Source organism: Sceloporus occidentalis, unplaced genomic scaffold (genome assembly GCF_023333645.1).
Source record: "Sceloporus occidentalis isolate IW3139 unplaced genomic scaffold, rSceOcc1.0.p SCAF_5, whole genome shotgun sequence".
Classification (NCBI taxonomy): domain Eukaryota; kingdom Metazoa; phylum Chordata; class Lepidosauria; order Squamata; family Phrynosomatidae; genus Sceloporus; species Sceloporus occidentalis.
The window spans coordinates 100,164,554-100,188,146 of record NW_028316985.1 but is presented as its reverse complement, the minus strand read 5'-3'; the positions used below and the strand labels follow the sequence as shown (position 1 = coordinate 100,188,146).

The 23,593-nt window shown below is 43.5% G+C and overlaps 1 protein-coding gene across 2 annotated transcripts in view; it reads right to left on the bottom strand.

The window, feature by feature from the left end:
- Positions 1–23,311, bottom strand: part of LOC149312571 (protein mono-ADP-ribosyltransferase PARP12-like) — a 50,305-nt gene extending 26,994 nt beyond the window's left edge. Inside the window, exons 1-2 of one of the 2 annotated variants that reach the window (XM_089524883.1) lie at positions 22,961–23,311; positions 3,015–3,147 (exon numbers count right to left, since the gene is read on the bottom strand). In XM_089524883.1, coding sequence (XP_089381009.1) covers positions 3,015–3,147; positions 22,961–23,262 — 435 coding nt within the window. In that variant the 5' untranslated portion in view covers positions 23,263–23,311. The remainder of the gene's footprint in view (positions 1–3,014; positions 3,148–22,960) is intronic. The other variant, XM_089524882.1, reaches the window with a different exon arrangement.
- Positions 23,312–23,593: the final 282 nt, after the last annotated feature.

The window sequence follows — 23,593 nt, the reverse complement described above, 5'->3', positions numbered from 1 at the left end:
AACTACTGGTCTGTACTGGGCCGAAAGAATGTTTAACAGAGGGGAATGAGTCAGTAGAGAGAGAAAGATTAAAGATGTTGAGAAACGAGGACAGAAAAGAAGGAATAAGAGAGATTAGAAGACAAGAAGGAATTGGATCAAGAGAACAAGTTGCAAGTTTGGAAGAGTTCAGCAGCATAGAGAGTTCATCATAGAGACAGGAGGAAATGAAGAAATTTTTTTAGTTGAAAGTGATTGAAGATGAAAAATCAGGAGTAGCAGATGAAAAATCAGGAGGAACAATCTCAGAATGAAAAGGCAAGTTGTATGTAATAGGCAAAGTGAATGAGGTGATTGAGTGGGCAGTAGATAAGGTAATACTGTATATCGTTGCATGTTGAAAAGGATTTGATAAAATTATAATAAATATATATATATTTTTAAAAAGTAAGAGATTTCTAATCTTTAGGTTTGTGAATGCTTGTTGCTATTTTTGTTGTTATGTGCCTTCAAGTTGTTTACAACTTATGGTGACACTAAGGCTAATGTAGCATGGGGTGTTCTGGGGCAGAGAATATGTGACTTCCCCAAGGTCACCCAGTATGTTTCTATGGCTGTGCCGGGAATAGAACCCTGATCTGCAGAATCCTAGTCCAACACTCAAAACAACTGGCTCTCAGCATAAATGTTTATGCTTATTTATTTGACTTACATCCTCCCTTACTCTCTAAAATGAAACTCAAATTGGCTCTTAATAAGACTGAATTCTAAAAATATAAAAATAAATCAATTTACAGCATGAAATTAAAACACATAAATTAAAAACAAATCAATGAAGAAAATAGTGCACCCATACTACAATGCCCACTGCTCAGCTACCAGTGAGTTGACAAAGGCAAGTCTGCACACAAAAGTATTCCGCAAAAAGTACAATAGGGAAAGGAACGGGCATAGCCCCATACACCTTTGTAGGGAGTTCCAAAGCCTGGGAGTGGCCACTGAGAATGCCTCCTCTAGTGTCCTTACCAGATGTGCTGCAGAGTGGCAGAAGTGAAATAAGGGGTTCCCATAAAGATTTCAGAACTCAGACAGTTCCAGATAGGAGAATATATGTCTTCAGACAATGTTTTAATTTTTCTGTTTAAAAACATGTGGGCATTTTCAGTGATCTATTCCACAAGCGGATTAAAATATCCTGTGGCTAGATGACAGGGCTTCAGTAGCAACGGTACTAGAAGCAATAATCTTTTTCAGTTCTGCCAATCTCCTGTCTCATGTGCTAGCATGGGGTTATTTGATATTTGATCTTTGATGATTTTAACTTGTTGCCTGCTTATTTTATCTAATTCTATCTTGTATTATTATCTATTGTTTTATATATTTTTTGTTATTATCCTGCAGAATGTACGCCTTTGGCAGGTTTCATTTTTATCAATTTTATTAATCTTATCTACAGCACTGTGCAAAGAGGGGTGCATCTGAGCATCAGACCAGGAACACTAAGGAGTAGTGTGCCATCAAAAAAGACATACTTAGTGACACCTCCTTATGAAAACCTGTTAAAAATGCACCTTCTACCACAACTGGCATATGTACTAATACAGAACCCTTACAGGAACTAAACCAAGGTAATTTGTTCAATAGGCCTTCTGCTTCATTCTGAAGCAGGGACGTCAAGTTAAACCTCTCTGGCGGTTCATGTTCTCAGATCCACTTTCGCTGTATTTCTACAAGCTATTAAAATTAATTTTTGGTAAGCAATCTAGATATAATTTATAGGCCACTGGAATTGTGATTCTGGATTGAAGATGTAACAGTACAAATTGTAACAGCAGCAATATCCAAGACACCATCTCTGTTTGCACACTATGCAAGCAAACCTTTGCAGGCCCAAGGGAAGTTGTAGGTTTGCTGATTCCCTCTCCCCTCTCCTTTCGTGTACCTGAGAAGAGGGCTTCAGTCCATCTTGGTTTCCTTTTCAAACAAACTCAGCTTAGCATTATGTGTGAATCACAAACCCCGTCTTGCTAATGACTGTTTAAAATAATCTAGCTTTTAAATACACATGCCATGTTCAGATGGTCTAAACAGCTGACTTATCAAGTGTGAGACAATATGTTAGTGCATGCTAACCTACCACTGCTACTCACAGTGGGAATAGCTAAGCAAACCATGGAACTTGCACCAAAGAAACAAATCAAGTTTTGCTTTATATTTTGTTCTCTGAATTTTGTATGTGTATTTAAATACAGGGATTGCATCCATCCAGAATATCCACTCTGATATTGTGCTCTTCCTAAACTGAAAATGTTTGCTAATTAGTGTGAGAGCAGGGCATGTTATATGAAGATATTTGAATTACTTGTTTCAGGGAGCTAAACACCATTTACTAAACAGCTGCTGTTGTTGGTGTACAATTCCAGTGGTTGAAGATAAGAGAAACCCACTGGCTACTAATATGGTACAAGTGATTCAGCTTGTGGTGAAATGCAGTTTTGTTTTGCTCTGCACTGATTGTTTGTTTGTGTGTGTGTGTGTGCAATTTTAATGATATACAGTTGGAGATCATATATTTTATGATGGCATTAAATGTCTATGGTTTTCATATGAATGATTTTTGTACTGATACTTTGTAACTATACTTACAACAATTCTCTGAATTCAGCATTTAAACTGTTCACTCTTTAATACTTTATATTAGTAATAACATGTGGATCAAAATTATTAGTTCCACTGTACACTGACCACAACAGCTTTTTAGTAAAAGGTGTTTAGCTGTCTAAAACAAGTAACACAAATATTTCCATATAACATGCCCTGCTCTCACACCAGTTTTAGCTTCAGGAAGAGCAGAATATCAGAGTTTGAGTGAGTTTTGAAACAGAGGTTATTAAAAGTTCTGAAATAAGCCTATTAAACATTCACTGTGCTTTCTCTTTAGCTGATTTAAAAGCCACCCCCTACTGAAGCCCTGTAATAAAGGATTAAACAGTCTAGGTTAGGCTAAGTGGTGATATTGTATTTTTATAACTTACTTCAGGTAAGAGAAAGGGATCATTCTGGAGAAGTAAAACTCGTAATTCATTCTCGTTGAGGCCAGAAAGTCCATGCTTCTTCAGGATTTTTCTGTTTTCCTCTGATAAAACATCATGCGAGTACTTACAAGCCCTAAAATAAAAGGAAGAGTATAGAAAATCATTTTAAAATAACAAAAATGCCTACTTTTTTAATATGACATATATGAGTATCCATGTGTATTCCAAAGTGCATATGCTATACGTTCCCCATGAGGCAGGGCAAGAATGCGTGATTCCACGTCATCAGTAGTATGCCACCACCTCCTAGCTAAGATGATCCCATAACTACATGCTAGGTATCAAAGACCTCCCAACCACAGGGGCAGGAAACCTTCTTCCCATCCATTTCTCTACAGGTATAAATCAGATGACTCTGCTACTGAAGGCAGACTGAGACAGAAAAGCCTATCTCTCAGATTTGGCCAAAGGTTCACACTCTAACCCAGTCCATATTAAGACATTTTTTACATGAATACACTGGTGCCTCGGGATACGAAATGATCGGGTTACGAAATTTCCGGGTTACGAAAAACTTGGATTGGAAAAAACTGTTTCGGGTTACGAAATATTTTTCGGGTTACGAAATTCATTTCGGCGCGAAATTCAAATGTTGCAAAGTGCAGCTATAGGCTTTCCAGGGCTAACGGAAAGCTAAGGGGGCTGGGTTAGGGGTTAGCTTTGGCGCGAATTTTGAATTTCGTTAGCAGCAGTGATTGGCTTGAGAAATCAAGCTGATCATCTGGATTGGCTAACGAAATTGGGGGGGGGGGTGGCCTGGCTTCAGAAACAAAAGCCGGCTTCCATTGATCTGCCCCCTTTGTCTGGCCTTGTGGACTGGAGAGGAAGAGTTGTTTTTGCACTCTAACTCTTTATTCCAGTAGAGGTTTGGACTTTTTCTGGCTTTCTGCCTTTGGACTTGTTCTGGATTTCTGCTGTTGGACTGTACTGTACACTTCGGATCAAGACCTGCCATCAGGAATTTCTCTACAGGTAGGTGGATGGATTTTTACCTTCTTCTTGTGGGGTGAGACAGTGTGACCATGCTTTTTCTGTGGGGTGGTGGTTTGGTTTGCTCATGGCTGTGATGTTTTCAAAGTGTGGTGTGTGAGTTTTGCAAGTTTGGCCATGATTTGATGTGGGCCAGAGAGTGTGACTTTGGGGTTGCATTTTCAGATTTGGGGTTCCTGGCCCTTGGGTTAGTGTTCTTGGGTGCTTTGGTCATGGCTGTGATGATTTCAAAGTGTGGGCATCGATTTTTGCAAGTTTGGCCATGATTTGATGTGGGCCAGAGAGTGTGACCTAGGGGTTGCATTTTCAGATTTGGGGTTCCTGGCCCTTGGGTTAGTGTTCTTGGGTGCTTTGGTCATGGCTGTGATGATTTCAAAGTGTGGGCATCGATTTTTGCAAGTTTGGCCATGATTTGATGTGGGCCAGAGAGTGTGACCTAGGGGTTGCATTTTCAGATTTGGGGTTCCTGGCCCTTGGGTTAGTGTTCTTGGGTGCTTTGGTCATGGCTGTGATGATTTCAAAGTGTGGGCATCGATTTTTGCAAGTTTGGCCATGATTTGATGTGGGCCAGAGAGTGTGACCTAGGGGTTGCATTTTCAGATTTGGGGTTCCTGGCCCTTGGGTTAGTGTTCTTGGGTGCTTTGGTCATGGCTGTGATGATTTCAAAGTGTGGGCATCGATTTTTGCAAGTTTGGCCATGATTTGATGTGGGCCAGAGAGTGTGACCTAGGGGTTGCATTTTCAGATTTGGGGTTCCTGGCCCTTGGGTTAGTGTTCTTGGGTGCTTTGGTCATGGCTGTGATGATTTCAAAGTGTGGGCATCGATTTTTGCAAGTTTGGCCATGATTTGATGTGGGCCAGAGAGTGTGACCTAGGGGTTGCATTTTCAGATTTGGGGTTCCTGGCCCTTGGGTTAGTGTTCTTGGGTGCTTTGGTCATGGCTGTGATGATTTCAAAGTGTGGGCATCGATTTTTGCAAGTTTGGCCATGATTTGATGTGGGCCAGAGAGTGTGACTTTGGGGTTGCATTTTCAGATTTGGGGTTCCTGGCCCTTGGGTTAGTGTTCTTGGGTGCTTTGGTCATGGCTGTGATGATTTCAAAGTGTGGGCATCGATTTTTGCAAGTTTGGCCATGATTTGATGTGGGCCAGAGAGTGTGACCTAGGGGTTGCATTTTCAGATTTTGGGTTCCTGGCCCTTGGGTTAGTGTTCTTGGGTGCTTTGGTCATGGCTGTGATGATTTGAGAGTGTGGGGTGTGAGTTTTGCATGTTTGGCCTTGATTTGATGTGGGCCAGAGAGTGTGACCATGGGGTTGCATTTTCAGATTTTGGGTTCCTGGCCCTTGGGTTAGTGTTCTTGGGTGCTTTGGTCATGGCTGTGATGATTTCAAAGTGTGGGCATCGATTTTTGCAAGTTTGGCCATGATTTGATGTGGGCCAGAGAGTGTGACCTAGGGGTTGCATTTTCAGATTTGGGGTTCCTGGCCCTTGGGTTAGTGTTCTTGGGTGCTTTGGTCATGGCTGTGATGATTTCAAAGTGTGGGCATCGATTTTTGCAAGTTTGGCCATGATTTGATGTGGGCCAGAGAGTGTGACCTAGGGGTTGCATTTTCAGATTTGGGGTTCCTGGCCCTTGGGTTAGTGTTCTTGGGTGCTTTGGTCATGGCTGTGATGATTTCAAAGTGTGGGCATCGATTTTTGCAAGTTTGGCCATGATTTGATGTGGGCCAGAGAGTGTGACCTAGGGGTTGCATTTTCAGATTTTGGGTTCCTGGCCCTTGGGTTAGTGTTCTTGGGTGCTTTGGTCATGGCTGTGATGATTTGAGAGTGTGGGGTGTGAGTTTTGCATGTTTGGCCTTGATTTGATGTGGGCCAGAGAGTGTGACCATGGGGTTGCATTTTCAGATTTTGGGTTCCTGGCCCTTGGGTTAGTGTTCTTGGGTGCTTTGGTCATGGCTGTGATGATTTCAAAGTGTGGGCATCGATTTTTGCAAGTTTGGCCATGATTTGATGTGGGCCAGAGAGTGTGACCTAGGGGTTGCATTTTCAGATTTGGGGTTCCTGGCCCTTGGGTTAGTGTTCTTGGGTGCTTTGGTCATGGCTGTGATGATTTCAAAGTGTGGGCATCGATTTTTGCAAGTTTGGCCATGATTTGATGTGGGCCAGAGAGTGTGACCTAGGGGTTGCATTTTCAGATTTGGGGTTCCTGGCCCTTGGGTTAGTGTTCTTGGGTGCTTTGGTCATGGCTGTGATGATTTCAAAGTGTGGGCATCGATTTTTGCAAGTTTGGCCATGATTTGATGTGGGCCAGAGAGTGTGACCTAGGGGTTGCATTTTCAGATTTGGGGTTCCTGGCCCTTGGGTTAGTGTTCTTGGGTGCTTTGGTCATGGCTGTGATGATTTCAAAGTGTGGGCATCGATTTTTGCAAGTTTGGCCATGATTTGATGTGGGCCAGAGAGTGTGACCTAGGGGTTGCATTTTCAGATTTGGGGTTCCTGGCCCTTGGGTTAGTGTTCTTGGGTGCTTTGGTCATGGCTGTGATGATTTCAAAGTGTGGGCATCGATTTTTGCAAGTTTGGCCATGATTTGATGTGGGCCAGAGAGTGTGACCTAGGGGTTGCATTTTCAGATTTGGGGTTCCTGGCCCTTGGGTTAGTGTTCTTGGGTGCTTTGGTCATGGCTGTGATGATTTCAAAGTGTGGGCATCGATTTTTGCAAGTTTGGCCATGATTTGATGTGGGCCAGAGAGTGTGACTTTGGGGTTGCATTTTCAGATTTTGGGTTCCTGGCCCTTGGGTTAGTGTTCTTGGGTGCTTTGGTCATGGCTGTGATGATTTCAAAGTGTGGGCATCGATTTTTGCAAGTTTGGCCATGATTTGATGTGGGCCAGAGAGTGTGACTTTGGGGTTGCATTTTCAGATTTTGGGTTCCTGGCCCTTGGGTTAGTGTTCTTGGGTGCTTTGGTCATGGCTGTGATGATTTCAAAGTGTGGGCATCGATTTTTGCAAGTTTGGCCATGATTTGATGTGGGCCAGAGAGTGTGACCTAGGGGTTGCATTTTCAGATTTGGGGTTCCTGGCCCTTGGGTTAGTGTTCTTGGGTGCTTTGGTCATGGCTGTGATGATTTCAAAGTGTGGGCATCGATTTTTGCAAGTTTGGCCATGATTTGATGTGGGCCAGAGAGTGTGACCTAGGGGTTGCATTTTCAGATTTGGGGTTCCTGGCCCTTGGGTTAGTGTTCTTGGGTGCTTTGGTCATGGCTGTGATGATTTCAAAGTGTGGGCATCGATTTTTGCAAGTTTGGCCATGATTTGATGTGGGCCAGAGAGTGTGACCTAGGGGTTGCATTTTCAGATTTGGGGTTCCTGGCCCTTGGGTTAGTGTTCTTGGGTGCTTTGGTCATGGCTGTGATGATTTCAAAGTGTGGGCATCGATTTTTGCAAGTTTGGCCATGATTTGATGTGGGCCAGAGAGTGTGACCTAGGGGTTGCATTTTCAGATTTGGGGTTCCTGGCCCTTGGGTTAGTGTTCTTGGGTGCTTTGGTCATGGCTGTGATGATTTGAGAGTGTGGGGTGTGAGTTTTGCATGTTTGGCCTTGATTTGATGTGGGCCAGAGAGTGTGACCATGGGGTTGCATTTTCAGATTTTGGGTTCCTGGCCCTTGGGTTAGTGTTCTTGGGTGCTTTGGTCATGGCTGTGATGATTTCAAAGTGTGGGCATCGATTTTTGCAAGTTTGGCCATGATTTGATGTGGGCCAGAGAGTGTGACCTAGGGGTTGCATTTTCAGATTTGGGGTTCCTGGCCCTTGGGTTAGTGTTCTTGGGTGCTTTGGTCATGGCTGTGATGATTTCAAAGTGTGGGCATCGATTTTTGCAAGTTTGGCCATGATTTGATGTGGGCCAGAGAGTGTGACCTAGGGGTTGCATTTTCAGATTTGGGGTTCCTGGCCCTTGGGTTAGTGTTCTTGGGTGCTTTGGTCATGGCTGTGATGATTTCAAAGTGTGGGCATCGATTTTTGCAAGTTTGGCCATGATTTGATGTGGGCCAGAGAGTGTGACCTAGGGGTTGCATTTTCAGATTTTGGGTTCCTGGCCCTTGGGTTAGTGTTCTTGGGTGCTTTGGTCATGGCTGTGATGATTTGAGAGTGTGGGGTGTGAGTTTTGCATGTTTGGCCTTGATTTGATGTGGGCCAGAGAGTGTGACCATGGGGTTGCATTTTCAGATTTTGGGTTCCTGGCCCTTGGGTTAGTGTTCTTGGGTGCTTTGGTCATGGCTGTGATGATTTCAAAGTGTGGGCATCGATTTTTGCAAGTTTGGCCATGATTTGATGTGGGCCAGAGAGTGTGACCTAGGGGTTGCATTTTCAGATTTGGGGTTCCTGGCCCTTGGGTTAGTGTTCTTGGGTGCTTTGGTCATGGCTGTGATGATTTCAAAGTGTGGGCATCGATTTTTGCAAGTTTGGCCATGATTTGATGTGGGCCAGAGAGTGTGACCTAGGGGTTGCATTTTCAGATTTGGGGTTCCTGGCCCTTGGGTTAGTGTTCTTGGGTGCTTTGGTCATGGCTGTGATGATTTCAAAGTGTGGGCATCGATTTTTGCAAGTTTGGCCATGATTTGATGTGGGCCAGAGAGTGTGACCTAGGGGTTGCATTTTCAGATTTGGGGTTCCTGGCCCTTGGGTTAGTGTTCTTGGGTGCTTTGGTCATGGCTGTGATGATTTCAAAGTGTGGGCATCGATTTTTGCAAGTTTGGCCATGATTTGATGTGGGCCAGAGAGTGTGACCTAGGGGTTGCATTTTCAGATTTGGGGTTCCTGGCCCTTGGGTTAGTGTTCTTGGGTGCTTTGGTCATGGCTGTGATGATTTCAAAGTGTGGGCATCGATTTTTGCAAGTTTGGCCATGATTTGATGTGGGCCAGAGAGTGTGACCTAGGGGTTGCATTTTCAGATTTGGGGTTCCTGGCCCTTGGGTTAGTGTTCTTGGGTGCTTTGGTCATGGCTGTGATGATTTCAAAGTGTGGGCATCGATTTTTGCAAGTTTGGCCATGATTTGATGTGGGCCAGAGAGTGTGACTTTGGGGTTGCATTTTCAGATTTTGGGTTCCTGGCCCTTGGGTTAGTGTTCTTGGGTGCTTTGGTCATGGCTGTGATGATTTCAAAGTGTGGGCATCGATTTTTGCAAGTTTGGCCATGATTTGATGTGGGCCAGAGAGTGTGACTTTGGGGTTGCATTTTCAGATTTTGGGTTCCTGGCCCTTGGGTTAGTGTTCTTGGGTGCTTTGGTCATGGCTGTGATGATTTCAAAGTGTGGGCATCGATTTTTGCAAGTTTGGCCATGATTTGATGTGGGCCAGAGAGTGTGACCTAGGGGTTGCATTTTCAGATTTGGGGTTCCTGGCCCTTGGGTTAGTGTTCTTGGGTGCTTTGGTCATGGCTGTGATGATTTCAAAGTGTGGGCATCGATTTTTGCAAGTTTGGCCATGATTTGATGTGGGCCAGAGAGTGTGACCTAGGGGTTGCATTTTCAGATTTGGGGTTCCTGGCCCTTGGGTTAGTGTTCTTGGGTGCTTTGGTCATGGCTGTGATGATTTCAAAGTGTGGGCATCGATTTTTGCAAGTTTGGCCATGATTTGATGTGGGCCAGAGAGTGTGACCTAGGGGTTGCATTTTCAGATTTGGGGTTCCTGGCCCTTGGGTTAGTGTTCTTGGGTGCTTTGGTCATGGCTGTGATGATTTCAAAGTGTGGGCATCGATTTTTGCAAGTTTGGCCATGATTTGATGTGGGCCAGAGAGTGTGACCTAGGGGTTGCATTTTCAGATTTGGGGTTCCTGGCCCTTGGGTTAGTGTTCTTGGGTGCTTTGGTCATGGCTGTGATGATTTCAAAGTGTGGGCATCGATTTTTGCAAGTTTGGCCATGATTTGATGTGGGCCAGAGAGTGTGACTTTGGGGTTGCATTTTCAGATTTTGGGTTCCTGGCCCTTGGGTTAGTGTTCTTGGGTGCTTTGGTCATGGCTGTGATGATTTCAAAGTGTGGGCATCGATTTTTGCAAGTTTGGCCATGATTTGATGTGGGCCAGAGAGTGTGACCTAGGGGTTGCATTTTCAGATTTGGGGTTCCTGGCCTTTGAGTTTGGGTTCTGGGGTGGTTTGGTCATGGCTGTGATGATTTCAAAGTGTGGGCATCGATTTTTGCAAGTTTGGCCATGATTTGATGTGGGCCAGAGAGTGTGACCATGGGGTTGCATTTTTAGATTTGGGGTTTCTGGCCTTTGAGTTTGGGTTCTGGGGTGGTTTGGTCATGGCTGTGATGATTTCAAAGTGTGGGATGTGAGTTTTGCATGTTTGGCCTTGATTTGATGTGGGCCAGAGAGTGTGACCATGGGGTTGCATTTTTAGATTTGGGGTTTCTGGCCTTTGAGTTTGGGTTCTGGGGTGGTTTGGTCATGGCTGTGATGATTTCAAAGTGTGGGATGTGAGTTTTGCATGTTTGGCCTTGATTTGATGTGGGCCAGAGAGTGTGACCATGGGGTTGCATTTTTAGATTTGGGGTTTCTGGCCTTTGAGTTTGGGTTCTGGGGTGGTTTGGTCATGGCTGTGATGATTTCAAAGTGTGGGATGTGAGTTTTGCATGTTTGGCCTTGATTTGATGTGGGCCAGAGAGTGTGACCATGGGGTTGCATTTTTAGATTTGGGGTTTCTGGCCTTTGAGTTTGGGTTCTGGGGTGGTTTGGTCATGGCTGTGATGATTTCAAAGTGTGGGATGTGAGTTTTGCATGTTTGGCCTTGATTTGATGTGGGCCAGAGAGTGTGACCATGGGGTTGCATTTTTAGATTTGGGGTTTCTGGCCTTTGAGTTTGGGTTCTTGGGTGCTTTGGTCATGGCTGTGATGATTTGAGAGTGTGGGGTGTGAGTTTTGCAAGTTTGGGCCAGAGAGTGTGACCATGGGGGTGGGGGTGGTTTCCAATTGTGGCTTTTGCTCAGTGCCTGTGCCTTTTGTCCTTTTTAGGCTTGAGCTATGGCTCCCAAGAAAGCCACAGATAAAAGCGGCGGTGACAAAAAGAAGAGGGCTCCCTTGTCCTTGGAGGACAAGAAGGAAATCATCGCCAAGCATGAGAGGGGCGTGCGCTTGGTGGACATTGCCAAGGAGTATGGACGAAACCCTTCGACAATTGACACTGTCCTCAAGCAGAAGGAGGCCATCAGAGCCGTTGTGGCTCCTGCGAAAGGCGTGACTACGATTGCCAAGCAGAGGACACCAAAGCACGAGGAGATGGAGTGCCTGCTGCTCCTCTGGATTAAAGAAAAGGAGCGAGTCGGGGACACTGTGACCACCTCGGTCATCTGTGAGAAGGCCACCACCATTTTTGAAGACCTGGCCAGCAAGGAGGCAGGCGAAGGAACTTCTTCCCAGGAGGAGCCAGCCACCCCGGAATTCAAAGCATCACGTGGCTGGTTTGAAAGGTTCAAAAGGAGGACCGGGATCCACTCTGTCGTCCGTCACGGCGAGGCGTCCAGCGCAGACCACCAGGCCGCTGAAGCATTTGTCATCGAGTTCAAGGCCATGGTGGAGGAGGAAGGCTACGTCCCGCAGCAAGTGTTCAATTGCGACGAGACGGGCCTCTTCTGGAAGAAGATGCCTCGCCGCACCTACATCACCCAGGAGGAGAGGAGATTGCCAGGCCACAAGCCTATGAAGGACCGCTTCACACTTGCGTTGTGTGCGAATGCCAGCGGGGACTGTAAGATCAAGCCCCTGTTGGTGTACCACTCGGAAAATCCAAGGGCCTTCAAGGCACACAACATTCAAAAGGACAGGTTGCCAGTGATGTGGCGTTCCAATGGCCGCGCATGGGTCACACGCCTCCTTTTCGTGGAATGGATCAACAGTGTCTTCGCCCCGACTGTGAAGCGGTACCTGGAGGAAGAGGATTTGCCCTTGAAGTGCCTCCTCCTCTTGGACAATGCTCCTGCGCACCCGCATGGCCTGGAAAAGGACATCCTTGATGAGTTCTCCTTCATCAAGGTCCAGTTTCTGCCGCCCAACACGACCTCCCTCTTGCAACCCATGGACCAGCAGGTGATTGCCAACTTCAAGAAGATCTACACCAAGCACCTGTTCAAGCGGTGTTTTGATGTAACGGAGAGCACACAGCTGACCCTGCGAGAGTTCTGGAAGCAGCATTTTGATATCGTCGTGTGCTTGAAGATGGTGGACTTGGCCTGGCAGGAGATCACCAGGCGCAACCTGATTGCTGCGTGGAGGAAGCTGTGGCCTGATGCTTCTTCTTTGGAAGGGTCACAGACCGAGGGTGCTGAGCCAGGTGAAGAAGAAGAGGTGACTGAGATCGTCTCCATCGCAAGGTCCCTGGGACTTGACGTGGACAACGAGGACGTGGAGGAACTCATCGAGGAGCACAGCGAGGACCTGACAACAGAGGACCTGAAGGCCTTGGCGGCCATGCAACACTCCGCCGTGGATGAGGACGTGCTCCATTTTGACAGGGGCCAGGAGGAGGAGGCTGCGGGGGCATTTTTGCCAACGGCAGAAAGTAAAGACATTTTGCGGCAATTCCACAATGTGTCTTCTTATGTTGAGAAGCATCATCCTGAGAAGGTGCTCACCAGCCATGCCATTGCCCATTTTGATAATGTCTGCCTTAGCCATTTTAGGAACCTGCTTAAGGCCCGGCAAAAGCAGACATCCTTGGACCAGTTCTTCACAAAAGAGGGAGAACCGTCATCCAAGAAGGGCAAAGGTGCTCAGGACCCTTAAAAAAAACACCAAATTTAAAAAAAAAATGTTGTTAAAATGGTTAACTGTGTTAAAATGGTTAACTTTGTTAATTTGGTTGAATTGGTTAAATTGGTTGAATTGGTTAAATTGGTTGAATTGGTTAAATTGGTTAAATTGGTTGAATTGGTTGAATTGGTTGAATTGGTTAAATTGGTTAAATTGGTTGAATTGGTTAAATTGGTTTGAATTTGGTTTTTTGGCTGCCCCTCTCCTCCTCCTCCTCCTGCTCCTGCCTCACTCTGAGATGCCAGGACCAGCAAAGATAAGTCAAAACTTTTTTTTCTTTATCCTTTAGAAACTTTAGAATGGACCTGCATGTCATTCTTAAGCTCTTTAGTGCCTCAGGCAACTTTGTATTACATTGTATTGTAGGGTACTTAGCTTAATAGGCCTCTATTGTACCTTTGTTTTCACTTGCAGGTTCAGTCTGAGGTCATAGAACGCATTAGTTATTTTCAATGGAAAATGTGTTTCGGGTTACGAAATTTTCGGGTTGCGAAAGGAATAGCGGAACGAATTAATTTCGTAACCCGAGGTACCAGTGTATAGTAAAATACAAAAAGAGAAAGCAGAAGGAGTACCGTACTTGAAAAATAAACAAAGAATACTTCCTAATATATACTGGACTATATACTCAGCTCACCCACAAGCAATATCTTCAGGGTTTTTTTTTTTTGGGCCGGGGGGAGCAGAGAATAAAAAGGATAGCTATTTCTTTTGAGGATATGTTTATTAATTTAATGAATTAGACATTAAAATATATCAACAATTAAACTTAAGAACAATGAACAATAAAATTCATTAACAAATAAACAAACCTACAATTTATGGATGTGGCTGAAGAGCAATATAAATCAGGTAAGTATTTGATGTCTTAACAGTTAATTTCTGAGTGGTTCTACTTGCAAAATATCACTCCAAAATCTCAAATGAAAAGACAGCTAGTTCAACTGACCAAAGAATGAAGATTCATATCAACATAGACGCCAACCATACATGGAGAAAGAAATTCCAAAGGTTCAAGTGGGGTTCAGGAAAGGAATTGCAAACATACGATGGGTAATGTAGTGCACCAGAGAATTCCAAAAGAAAATCAGCATGTGCTTTATACACTACAGCAAAGCCTGACTGCATAGTTGATGAAAGGCTATGGAATGCCCTTAAAGACATGGGAGTGCCAACACATCTGATAGTCCTGATGAGGAATCTGTACTCAGGACAAGAGGCTACTGTCAGAACAGAACACGGAGAAACAGAATGGTTCCCAGTTGGCAAAGGGGTCAGACAAGGCTGCATCCTTTCACCCTATCTGTGTCCAAGAAAAGCAGGCTTGGACACAGAAGAAGGAGGATTGAAAATAGGAGGAAGGAATATCAACAACAACAAAAAATATCAACGATCATATGCAGATGACACCATAGTACCAGCAGAAAACCTCAAAGGCCTGGAACACTTAATAAGGAAGATCAAAGAAGAAAGAGCAAAGGCAGGCCTAATGTTGAACATAAAGAAAACCAAAATAATGACCACTGAGGACCTTCACAAGTTCAACCTAGACAATGAAGAAATAGAAATAGTAAAGGAATTCCTATCAAACATTGATAGAAATGGGGACTATAGTCAGGAAATCAGAAGAAGATTAAGAATGGGGAGAGTGGCTATGGGGCTGTACAGACAGCCGAGTAAGGGGCAGCTTTATGCTGTCCCTGGAAGCACTGGATTGGGGCCACAGTATCTGCATGCGCAGCCCTGTGGTCCCAGTCCGGCACTTGTCCAGACCAAAGAGAAGCAGCAAAATGCCGTTTCTCTTTGGCCTTGAAAAGGGGTGCCCTTGCGGCTTCATGCTGCCTGGCACCCCAACCCTACAGAGGAGATAGAGGCGGCCCCTTTCTCCTCTGCATCGTTGGCATGGCCGTGTAGTGGCTGAGCCAACGATCTGCTGCCAGGAAGAAGCTGCCTAGAGCAGCCTTATGATGCCACTTCCTGTGTGTGACGTGCAGCTGCTGTATGTCACGCATGTCATCATGGTGGCTCCTGTGTGGACAGGAGGCTGCCATGATGGTGGTGCTGGCACGGACTAGGGCTCGGGAGTGTGCGGTTGCTCCATGCTCCCAAGCCCTAGTATTGCTGCTGCCACACCGCTTCTGCTGGTACGGCCCAATGAAAAGATTCCAAAATGCAAAGATATACAACTCAGTACAAAAATTAGAATCATACAAGCCATCATATTCCCTATTACCATGTATGGCTGTAAGAGCTGGACAGTTAAGAAAGACAATAGGAAGAAAATCATTTGAGATGTGGTCCTAGAGAAGAGTGCTGAGGATCCCATGGACAGCCAAAAGGACAAACAAATGGGTCCTAGAGGAGATCAAGCCGGAAACCTCCCTGAAAGCCAAGATAACCCAACTGAGGCTGTTGTACTTTGGGCACATCATGAAAAGGAAGGATTAATTGGAAAAGACAATAATGCTGGGAAAGGTGGAGAAGAAGTAGGAAGAGAGGAAAGCCACATGCTAGATGGATGGACTCTATTAAGGAGGTAATGGGTATGGAGTTGCAGGAATTAAGCAGAGCAGCGGAGGACAGAGGGTCTTGGAGATGTCTCATCCATAGGGTCACCATGAGTCGAGATCAACACAAAGGCAGCTAACAAAGCAGTATCAGTATTTGGAGGATGGTGAAGGAAAGCTGGAGAAACACAGACTTATGATGTTAGGTTGCAGCATTGTGTTGGTCGTAAATAATGCAATCAAGTTTAAACTGGGAAACAGTCGGGTTCTCTAGCTGATCTTATTGTAGCTGTGTATGCCAGCAAAGTAAACAGCAGCTGCCTCCAAATCTCTTACCAAAATACATGAATATCAGAACAGAGAGAAACAGGGAAAGCAGATAAGCCTACCACACAGATCTGTAAGTTTTTCCATCAGAATAAAAACAATAAAAAAGTAGAGGCTGGTGCAGAAAAATATCCCTGGATGCACTTTGAAAGAAGCTTTCAAGTAGTCTCTAGAAGGTTCAAAATATTGTTGTATACTTATGCAATACTTACCTGACCTGGTTGTTCATTTCACATGTGCAAAGTGTCAATTTTGGACAAAATGTTTGCTGAAACATGTTGAAATGCTTTTCTTTTCTGTTATGTAGGAATCTATCTCTATGCCTTCCTTGTTATTCCTGCTTCTGATACTAAATTTTCTCTTAAAGAAGTCATGCCTAGGAACACATTGACTTTGAGGTACACCTCTCTATAGCAGACAGAAGACTGCTTGTCTAATTGGCCAGTATCACCAGGGACAGGAAACGTTCACCCTAAATAATTTTAATCTGTCCCATCTACACAAGTAGTTGCTATTCACTTCTATGGAGAAAAGCATAGTGATACTGAACCAGCTGCCTAATCCTAACATGAATAACCTGACCATTACTGACATGTTTATTGCACTAATCCTGGGCATTCCATAGGTAAGGAACCACCACCAACAAAGCTCTTTTCTTTCTTGGCCTGATGTAAAGTATGCACCTGGAATAAGGCATCAGCAGAATGACAGGCAGCTATGGGAAAAGGTATATTTCGAGGGATTTTGCTCCAAGCCATTTCACAATCCAAAAGTATGTACAAACTCCCAGAATCAGGCCCAGAACTAAACTGGTGGACAATGACTGTATTTCAAAGATGCTTTATGTCCTATAATATGTACAAACCTGTCTGTCCAGTATCAAAATTCTGGTCACCATATTCTGTTAATGGGTAGCTAGTATTTTGGTATCCAGCCATTTCTGACATTTGACAGGTCAAACTGTATGTAATTTCCCCCCTGAATTTTTAAGGTGTCATGATTAACCTCAACACTTTTATTCTTGAGCAAAATAATCCAGAAAAACCCAAAACGGCACATGCTCCCACTTGGGATCAGGGCCCTGCACTGATTTACTACTGAGGGCTATCCCTTTCTGGCTGCTGTTTTGTACTTAGCACATTTTCAGGACATAAAAGCAACCTTCTGAGAATCACAGAAGCGTAGAAAATGCAGCTATCATCAATTAACTGGTACAGGTTTGGCAACACCTTCTAGTTCAGGACCATATGGCTGTTTTTGCTTCAAAATGTAAGTTGCCAAGTTAAACACAAACTGAACTGATATTTCAGACAGCCTGGTCATGAGGTTTCAGCTCAAAATCCAGTCTTCATATTTGTGCAGAATGTATTTACAAAAGATTACAAAAAGAGATTAGCCATGAGACTCAGTGGACGGGAATCAATGGCTATATTGGTGTCAAAGAGCAAGATCTAAACACATTGACTTCTTTGCACATAGGAACAAATTCTACTCCGTGTTTATTCAAAGGCACGGGGGTCAAAGTCTGACTAGACCATCCTGGTACTGGTGTCTGAGAAAACAAAGGCCTGTTACAGACTGCCCAAATAAAGCTGCTTCGGGTCTCTTTGGAGGTATGCTGTTTAAATGATGCATGCATCCTAAGAATCCAGAAGCTGCACCAAAGCTGCCCTCCAGTGCTTAGGAATGGAGTGTGGCTTTGGCGCAACCTCTGGACTCTTAGGACCCATGCATCATTTAAATAGCATACCTCCAAAGAGACCCGAAGCAGCTTTATTCTGGCAGTCTGTAACAGGCCAATATATTTTTCTGGGAAGTGAAGATATTTTGACTTTTTAAAAAGACTTTAGGAACCACTACAACAGTGCTATAGTGTTATAAATGATGGATGTCAGAGGATAGATTATGTATAGAAAAAATATGTGTGCCTGAAATCTTAACTTTAAGAGAGCCACTGATGGTCAAAGTAAGCATGAAATCTGTAACTCTCTCTGTCTTACACACAGTCACTCTGCTTCCCTCCCAGTCTTTCAGTTTATGTTTTACTTTGTTTACAGCAGGAAGTCTGAGGTTAGTGCCAAGGCATTAGATATACTTTTCCAGCTTTCCTCCTGAATTGTTTTCAGATAATGGCAATAATCATTTTGGAGCAGGGCAAAACCATCCAAATAATAACTCACATACAATTTATAAAGAGTTACAAAGAGCTCCCATATTGGCTGAAAGACAATACTAGTTGGATTTTTGTATACTGTGATTCTACAATTCAGAAAAAGTGCCAAATGTAGTAGCAGAGATAGCGGTAAGCTTCCTGAAAATCTCAGGGCTGTTTGATATTAGTTTAATAGTAGGTTGTTGTTATTATTATTATTATTATTATTATTAACATTTATTTATAGAGCGCTGTAAAGTTTGCACAGCGCTTTACATGACAGAGATCAAGATAGAATAAAATAGTAATAAAACCTGTCATATGGTGTACAGTCTAAAACATCAACATGACAAAATAAAATATCTCTAAAATAGTACAGTAAAAACAAAGTGGGCATATAGATATCATAACGGATTAGCAACCAGTGATATGGAATGCCTCCCTAAACAAAAACGTAGGTGCAAGGAAATAGATTGTCATCGTGACGTAGGGGCATACACTTTAAACCTTGCCTCCCCAGTCATAATTCCAATGAAAACCATTCCCTTCACATGGCTAGTAGCCATCCATCCCACACCTGCTTAATGACTGAGCACATTATCAGGAATCCTGTTGCTTTCCCAGCACATGTCTTAAGGAAACACACTACACAAATGCCAGAACATTGTTAGTTTTTTCAGAGTCCTCCCTTTATATACCTCAACTCTAATTCTCATGTATGATGAACCAAATCACACAAGCCAAGGAGAGAGAGCAGGCTGAGACACACCTTTCATGCAGACCTCTCACGCTTCATAATTATAGCATGATATTCCACTTCAACTGTCATGGCAACATCCTATGGAATTCTGGGATTTGCAGTTTAGGAAAGGGAATTTGGAATCCTCAGCCAGAGCGCTGCTCTGGTGCCTCAGCAAACTATAAAGCCCAAGATTCCACAGGATGCTGTCTTGGCAGTAAATTGGATTATAATACTATAATTCTCTACTGTGATTTAGGACCCTTCTTTACACCAGAAAGGAGGCTTGTTGCTAGCCCTCTTGCTCACTTTAAAAACTGAAGTCTCTTGACATATTAGTTCCTAACAAAGGCTTTAAAGCCAGTCCCTCACACACTGGACTTTATCACATGGAGAAAATTGGGGGTTTAAATAGCAATTCTCCTGAAAATCGTGCAATCACAACTAACATTTTCACACACAGCATGATTAAAGAGCCATTATCCCAGGAATAAACAGGCAATAAACAGCAACAAGTTATTCATGGGATTTCCCGGGATAGTGGCACTTTAATCGTGATGTTGTGTGAAAATGTTAATTGCGACTGTGTGATTTTCACAGCAGAATCACTGTTTAAATCCCTGATTTTCCCTGTGGGATAAAGTTCTCTGATTGGATTTTGAAGTCATTTGTCTTCTACTATCTCTAATCCAGAAGCCCAGTGCTACAATCAGTTTACACACAGATTTCACATGCTTCCCTTGCATTCTTCAATCAACATGGGTGCTGGAAATTGATTTTTTGGACTATAGCTCCCAGATTTCCAGATTTCATCACTAGTGGCTGGGCTGACTGGAGAATCTGGAGTTTGCTGTTTCAGAAAGGTAACTTCTCCAAGCCCTGGCAATGTTCACTCCATCTACCAGCCACACTTTCAGCCACTTTAAGGAGGAGATCTATACACCCTTTACCATACAAACACCAAGAATGTCCCCCCTCATTGGAGGAGGATCTTGCCCCCAACATATGAGACCCATATATTGACAGAGCACCTTCTCATGCACATTAAACACAGAGCGAATGGGCAGTACTGACGCCAGGTCCATTGGAACCAGTCCCACTATTTCCACTCTCTCCACTTCCCATGAACATGCAGAGTTTTCTGAAACTGTTTTTTGTTAGACATCATAATGCTACAGAACTTTCTGCAATATACAGCCATACAGGTAACTGTATTCATGTAGTGTACAAGTAGTATAATTAATTAATTAATTAATTAATTATAATTAATAATAATAATTAATATCAACAAATTATTATTAATACTAAGAATCTGTTCTTTCTGAAACAGACTAGCATGGTTACTCTTCTGGAATTCATTCATATACTCTATAGATGCCAGACACAGATGCTGGCGAAACACAGCCACATAGCCTGAAAAACACTCAAAATCTATGGATGCCAGCCGTGAAAGCCTTTGACTTCACAGTGGAAGATATTCATCAGTTAAACGGTGGGAAGTCACTAGTGTTAGTATTGTTTGTTTTTGTATTTGTATTGATGTTCAGTATGTTTATAGTTTTGTTGTTTGTGCATGTAAGTTTTTAGATCTATAGATGAAATATGTATATGGCTGTTTTTTCTATGTTTAATAAAAATGATGGTTTTTCCCCCCATTTTTTTTTTTTAAATTCAAATCCACTGTCCAAAACATGTTGCTGTTGTATGCCTTCAAGTCGGATCCGACGTATGGTGACTCTAACCCAAGGTCACCCAGTGGGTTTACATGACCAAGTCGGGATTTGAATTCTGGTCTCTAGTCATACCACTGTGCCATGTTGGCTCTTTATCCAAAACATAGCTGTTTTTATAGGAGTGTATGGGAGATAAATATAACCCTAAAATAACAGTATTCTTTATTCTGCCTTATTTTATGAGTCTTTATATATGAATTCTTTAAATTCAGTGTGAATTATCTCACTGACAAAAGAGATGGGTGAAGTTAATCTTTCATTTCTATTAAATAAACAGAGTTGGTTGATATATTTTCATCTAAAACAGACTTGCACAACTTGGCCATAGGCAGGGGCCAAAATTTAAATCGGTCGCAGATATGTTTTAATTAATTACCATTAATTATTATTATTAATTATTAATTAATTCATTAATTATTACTAATTGATTTATTATAATTATTAATAATAATAATTAATATCAATTCCCTCCTCCTCCTCCTCCCTGCTCTTTCTTGGGAGACAATTAAGCAGAAGGGAAGCTTGGCTGACCGGATGCCATAACCAGAATGGAGGACAAGGCATCATAAAATGTAGGACATTCAAGGAAAATGTAAGACATTTTAAAAAATAATAGCTAAAAACAATAATATAAATTCACAACATTTACAAATAAGCATGGCATAGTAATTTGAGGATTGGAGTATGACTCTGGGGATAAGATTGAATTCCCTGCTCAGCCGTAAAACCCACTGGGGGACCTTGGGCAAGTTATACTCTCTCAGCCTCTGGGGAAGAGAATGGCAAACTTCCTCTGAAGAAACCTGCCAAGAAAACCCCATGATGGGTTCTCCTTAGGGTTGTCATAAGTCAGAATGACACCACAAAAAACAACAAAGCCTCAAGAAAGAGCCAATGTGATTTAGTGTTTTGAGCATTGGATTATCAACCTGGAGACCAGGGTTCGAATCCCCACTCAGCCGTAAAACCCACTGGGTGACCTTGGGGAAGTCACATTCTCTCAGCTTCAGAGGAAAGCAAAGGTTCTGAACAAATTGTGCCAAGAAAACCCTGCGACAGGCTTACCTTAGGGTCACCATAAGTCGGAAAGAACTTGAAGGCACACAACAACAACATTACCAGTAATAGCACTGACAGGGCTTAATCACACCTCACAACTCTACACACCAGGATACAGCCATTAACATGGGTAGGGAGTGCGGTGGCAGTGGCAGAGCTGGAGGTGCCCATAACGCAGCCCAGCCTGTGAACTTTGCCTCCCAGCCATACCTGAGGATAGCCCACAAACTCCTACCGAGGAAAGATCAGGAGGAGAACAGGGAAAAGGGATTCCCCTCTGTGGCACGCAAAATTACAGCTGCAGAAGTGGAGGAGGAAAGTTTCCTCTGCCAGAGAGCAGTGGCTAACCTAGGGTTGGTGTCGCCCGGTGCGGTAACTCATGGAAGTCACATGCACCCATTTACCTCCTCCCATACCACAGACGTACAGAATTCTTAGTAATGTTTTTTGTAGTAATGTTACTCATTCCCATAAAAAACTGAATGTAATGGCAATGGTTGTGCCATAAACAACTAGCAAAATTAAACTTGTACCTTTAATTTACACACAGAATCGTACACGCAGAATAAATATGTTTACATAAACATAGCTTCATGTTGTTAAAGTGAAAATTTGATAAACTGTGAAGTTTTTCAAGATTTTTAAAATTAATTATTTTTAAAAAAATTAAAAATTAAAATTTGAACATTTATTTTTAAGGGGAAAAACCCTGGGGCCTCTCCTTTCTCACTTGGACTCTCACAAGCTTCTCAGTGGCATCTTTTCCCACTCCAGCAGCAGCAGCCTTGAGCGGCCAGCGTTGGTGGGCTGCCAAAAGTAGCCTGGCGGGATGTATGTTTCACAGGTCTGATCTAAAGGAAATAGTCGGCCCTTCTTATACACGGATTTTTTATACGTGGATTCAAGCATACACGGTTTGAAAATGTTCAAAAAAAGTATAAATTTCAAATATCAAACCTTGATTTTCCATTATTTATTTTTGCTATGCCATTATATTTAATGGGACTTGAGCATACATGGATTTTGTTATACACGGTGGATCTTGGAACCATACCCCAGCGTATAACAAGGGTCCACTGTATACCGTATGTAGAGATCTTGCAGCACCTTTGAGACCAACTGAAAGAAAGACGTTGGCAGCATGAGCTTTCTTAGATGTAAGGCTACTTCCTCAGATTCATCTGAGAAAGTAGACTTTAGTCCAGGAAAGTTCATGCAGCCAACTTCTTTCTTTCAGCTAGTCCCAAAAGTGCTACAGGATCTCTCCATATACTGATTCTACGGACTAACATGGCTATATCTTTGAATTCTACCACTAAAGGAAATATAGTAAACGGTGGAGAATATATTCATCAGTTCAACGGTGAGCTTGCAGAGAGAACAGAGTGAAATCACACTTGCTTCCACTTTTGTTTGCTTTTCACAAGTTCTCTCTCTTCTCCCTGGGGTGTTAGCTAGCATATTGTTATGTGCCAGGCCATTCATGACCATTTCCGTCTCTCTCTCTCAGTTAGTACCCATTTCTATGATGTAACAGTTGCCTTTCTTATTCCCTTTTTTGCTTTTACACTCACCCTCTGCCACTAGTAGGCATGAAGCATCTCCCCTTGATGTAGTAGTTCTTGCAGATGTGAAGGTGCTGGCACCCAGAGCACTCTTTGGCCCGGCAGAGGCGCACAGGGGAGACAGCCAGGACCTGGCAGGGGCCTCCTTTTTGCTGAATGACCAGGAATCTTTCCTGCCCTGAATCCTGCAAGATCTGCAGCAGCTGGTGCTCTGGCAGCCCCAAGAGAGGAAGGATCTCCTTCACAGTGGAGCAGCCCCCACTGGAGCAAAGGAGCTTTGTAATAAAGCCACACACAGCTGGGTCAGCCATGATCACTCTCTGCTCTGCCTCTTGGAGCTTGTTTGTGTCCAGCCTAGGCTCCACCTTTTCCTTCTGCAGCTCTGGAGAGAATCGAAACTGAAGGCAAACAGCTCTATGACAACCTAACACTGCCACATGAAGGGTGGGGATAGAAAGGAATCCTAGGCAGATGATTGATAAAGCCACATGACACAAAGGGTGACAAAAGGGACTGTTGCGAAATGCTGACTGGGGGAGGGAGGTTGGAAGTTCCCCTTTCAGTTAGGGTTTAGATTTCAGAGAGTCCAAGGGAGGGATGTAGTTTTGAGAGTTCCAAAGAGAGAAGGAACTGAGGTTAAAG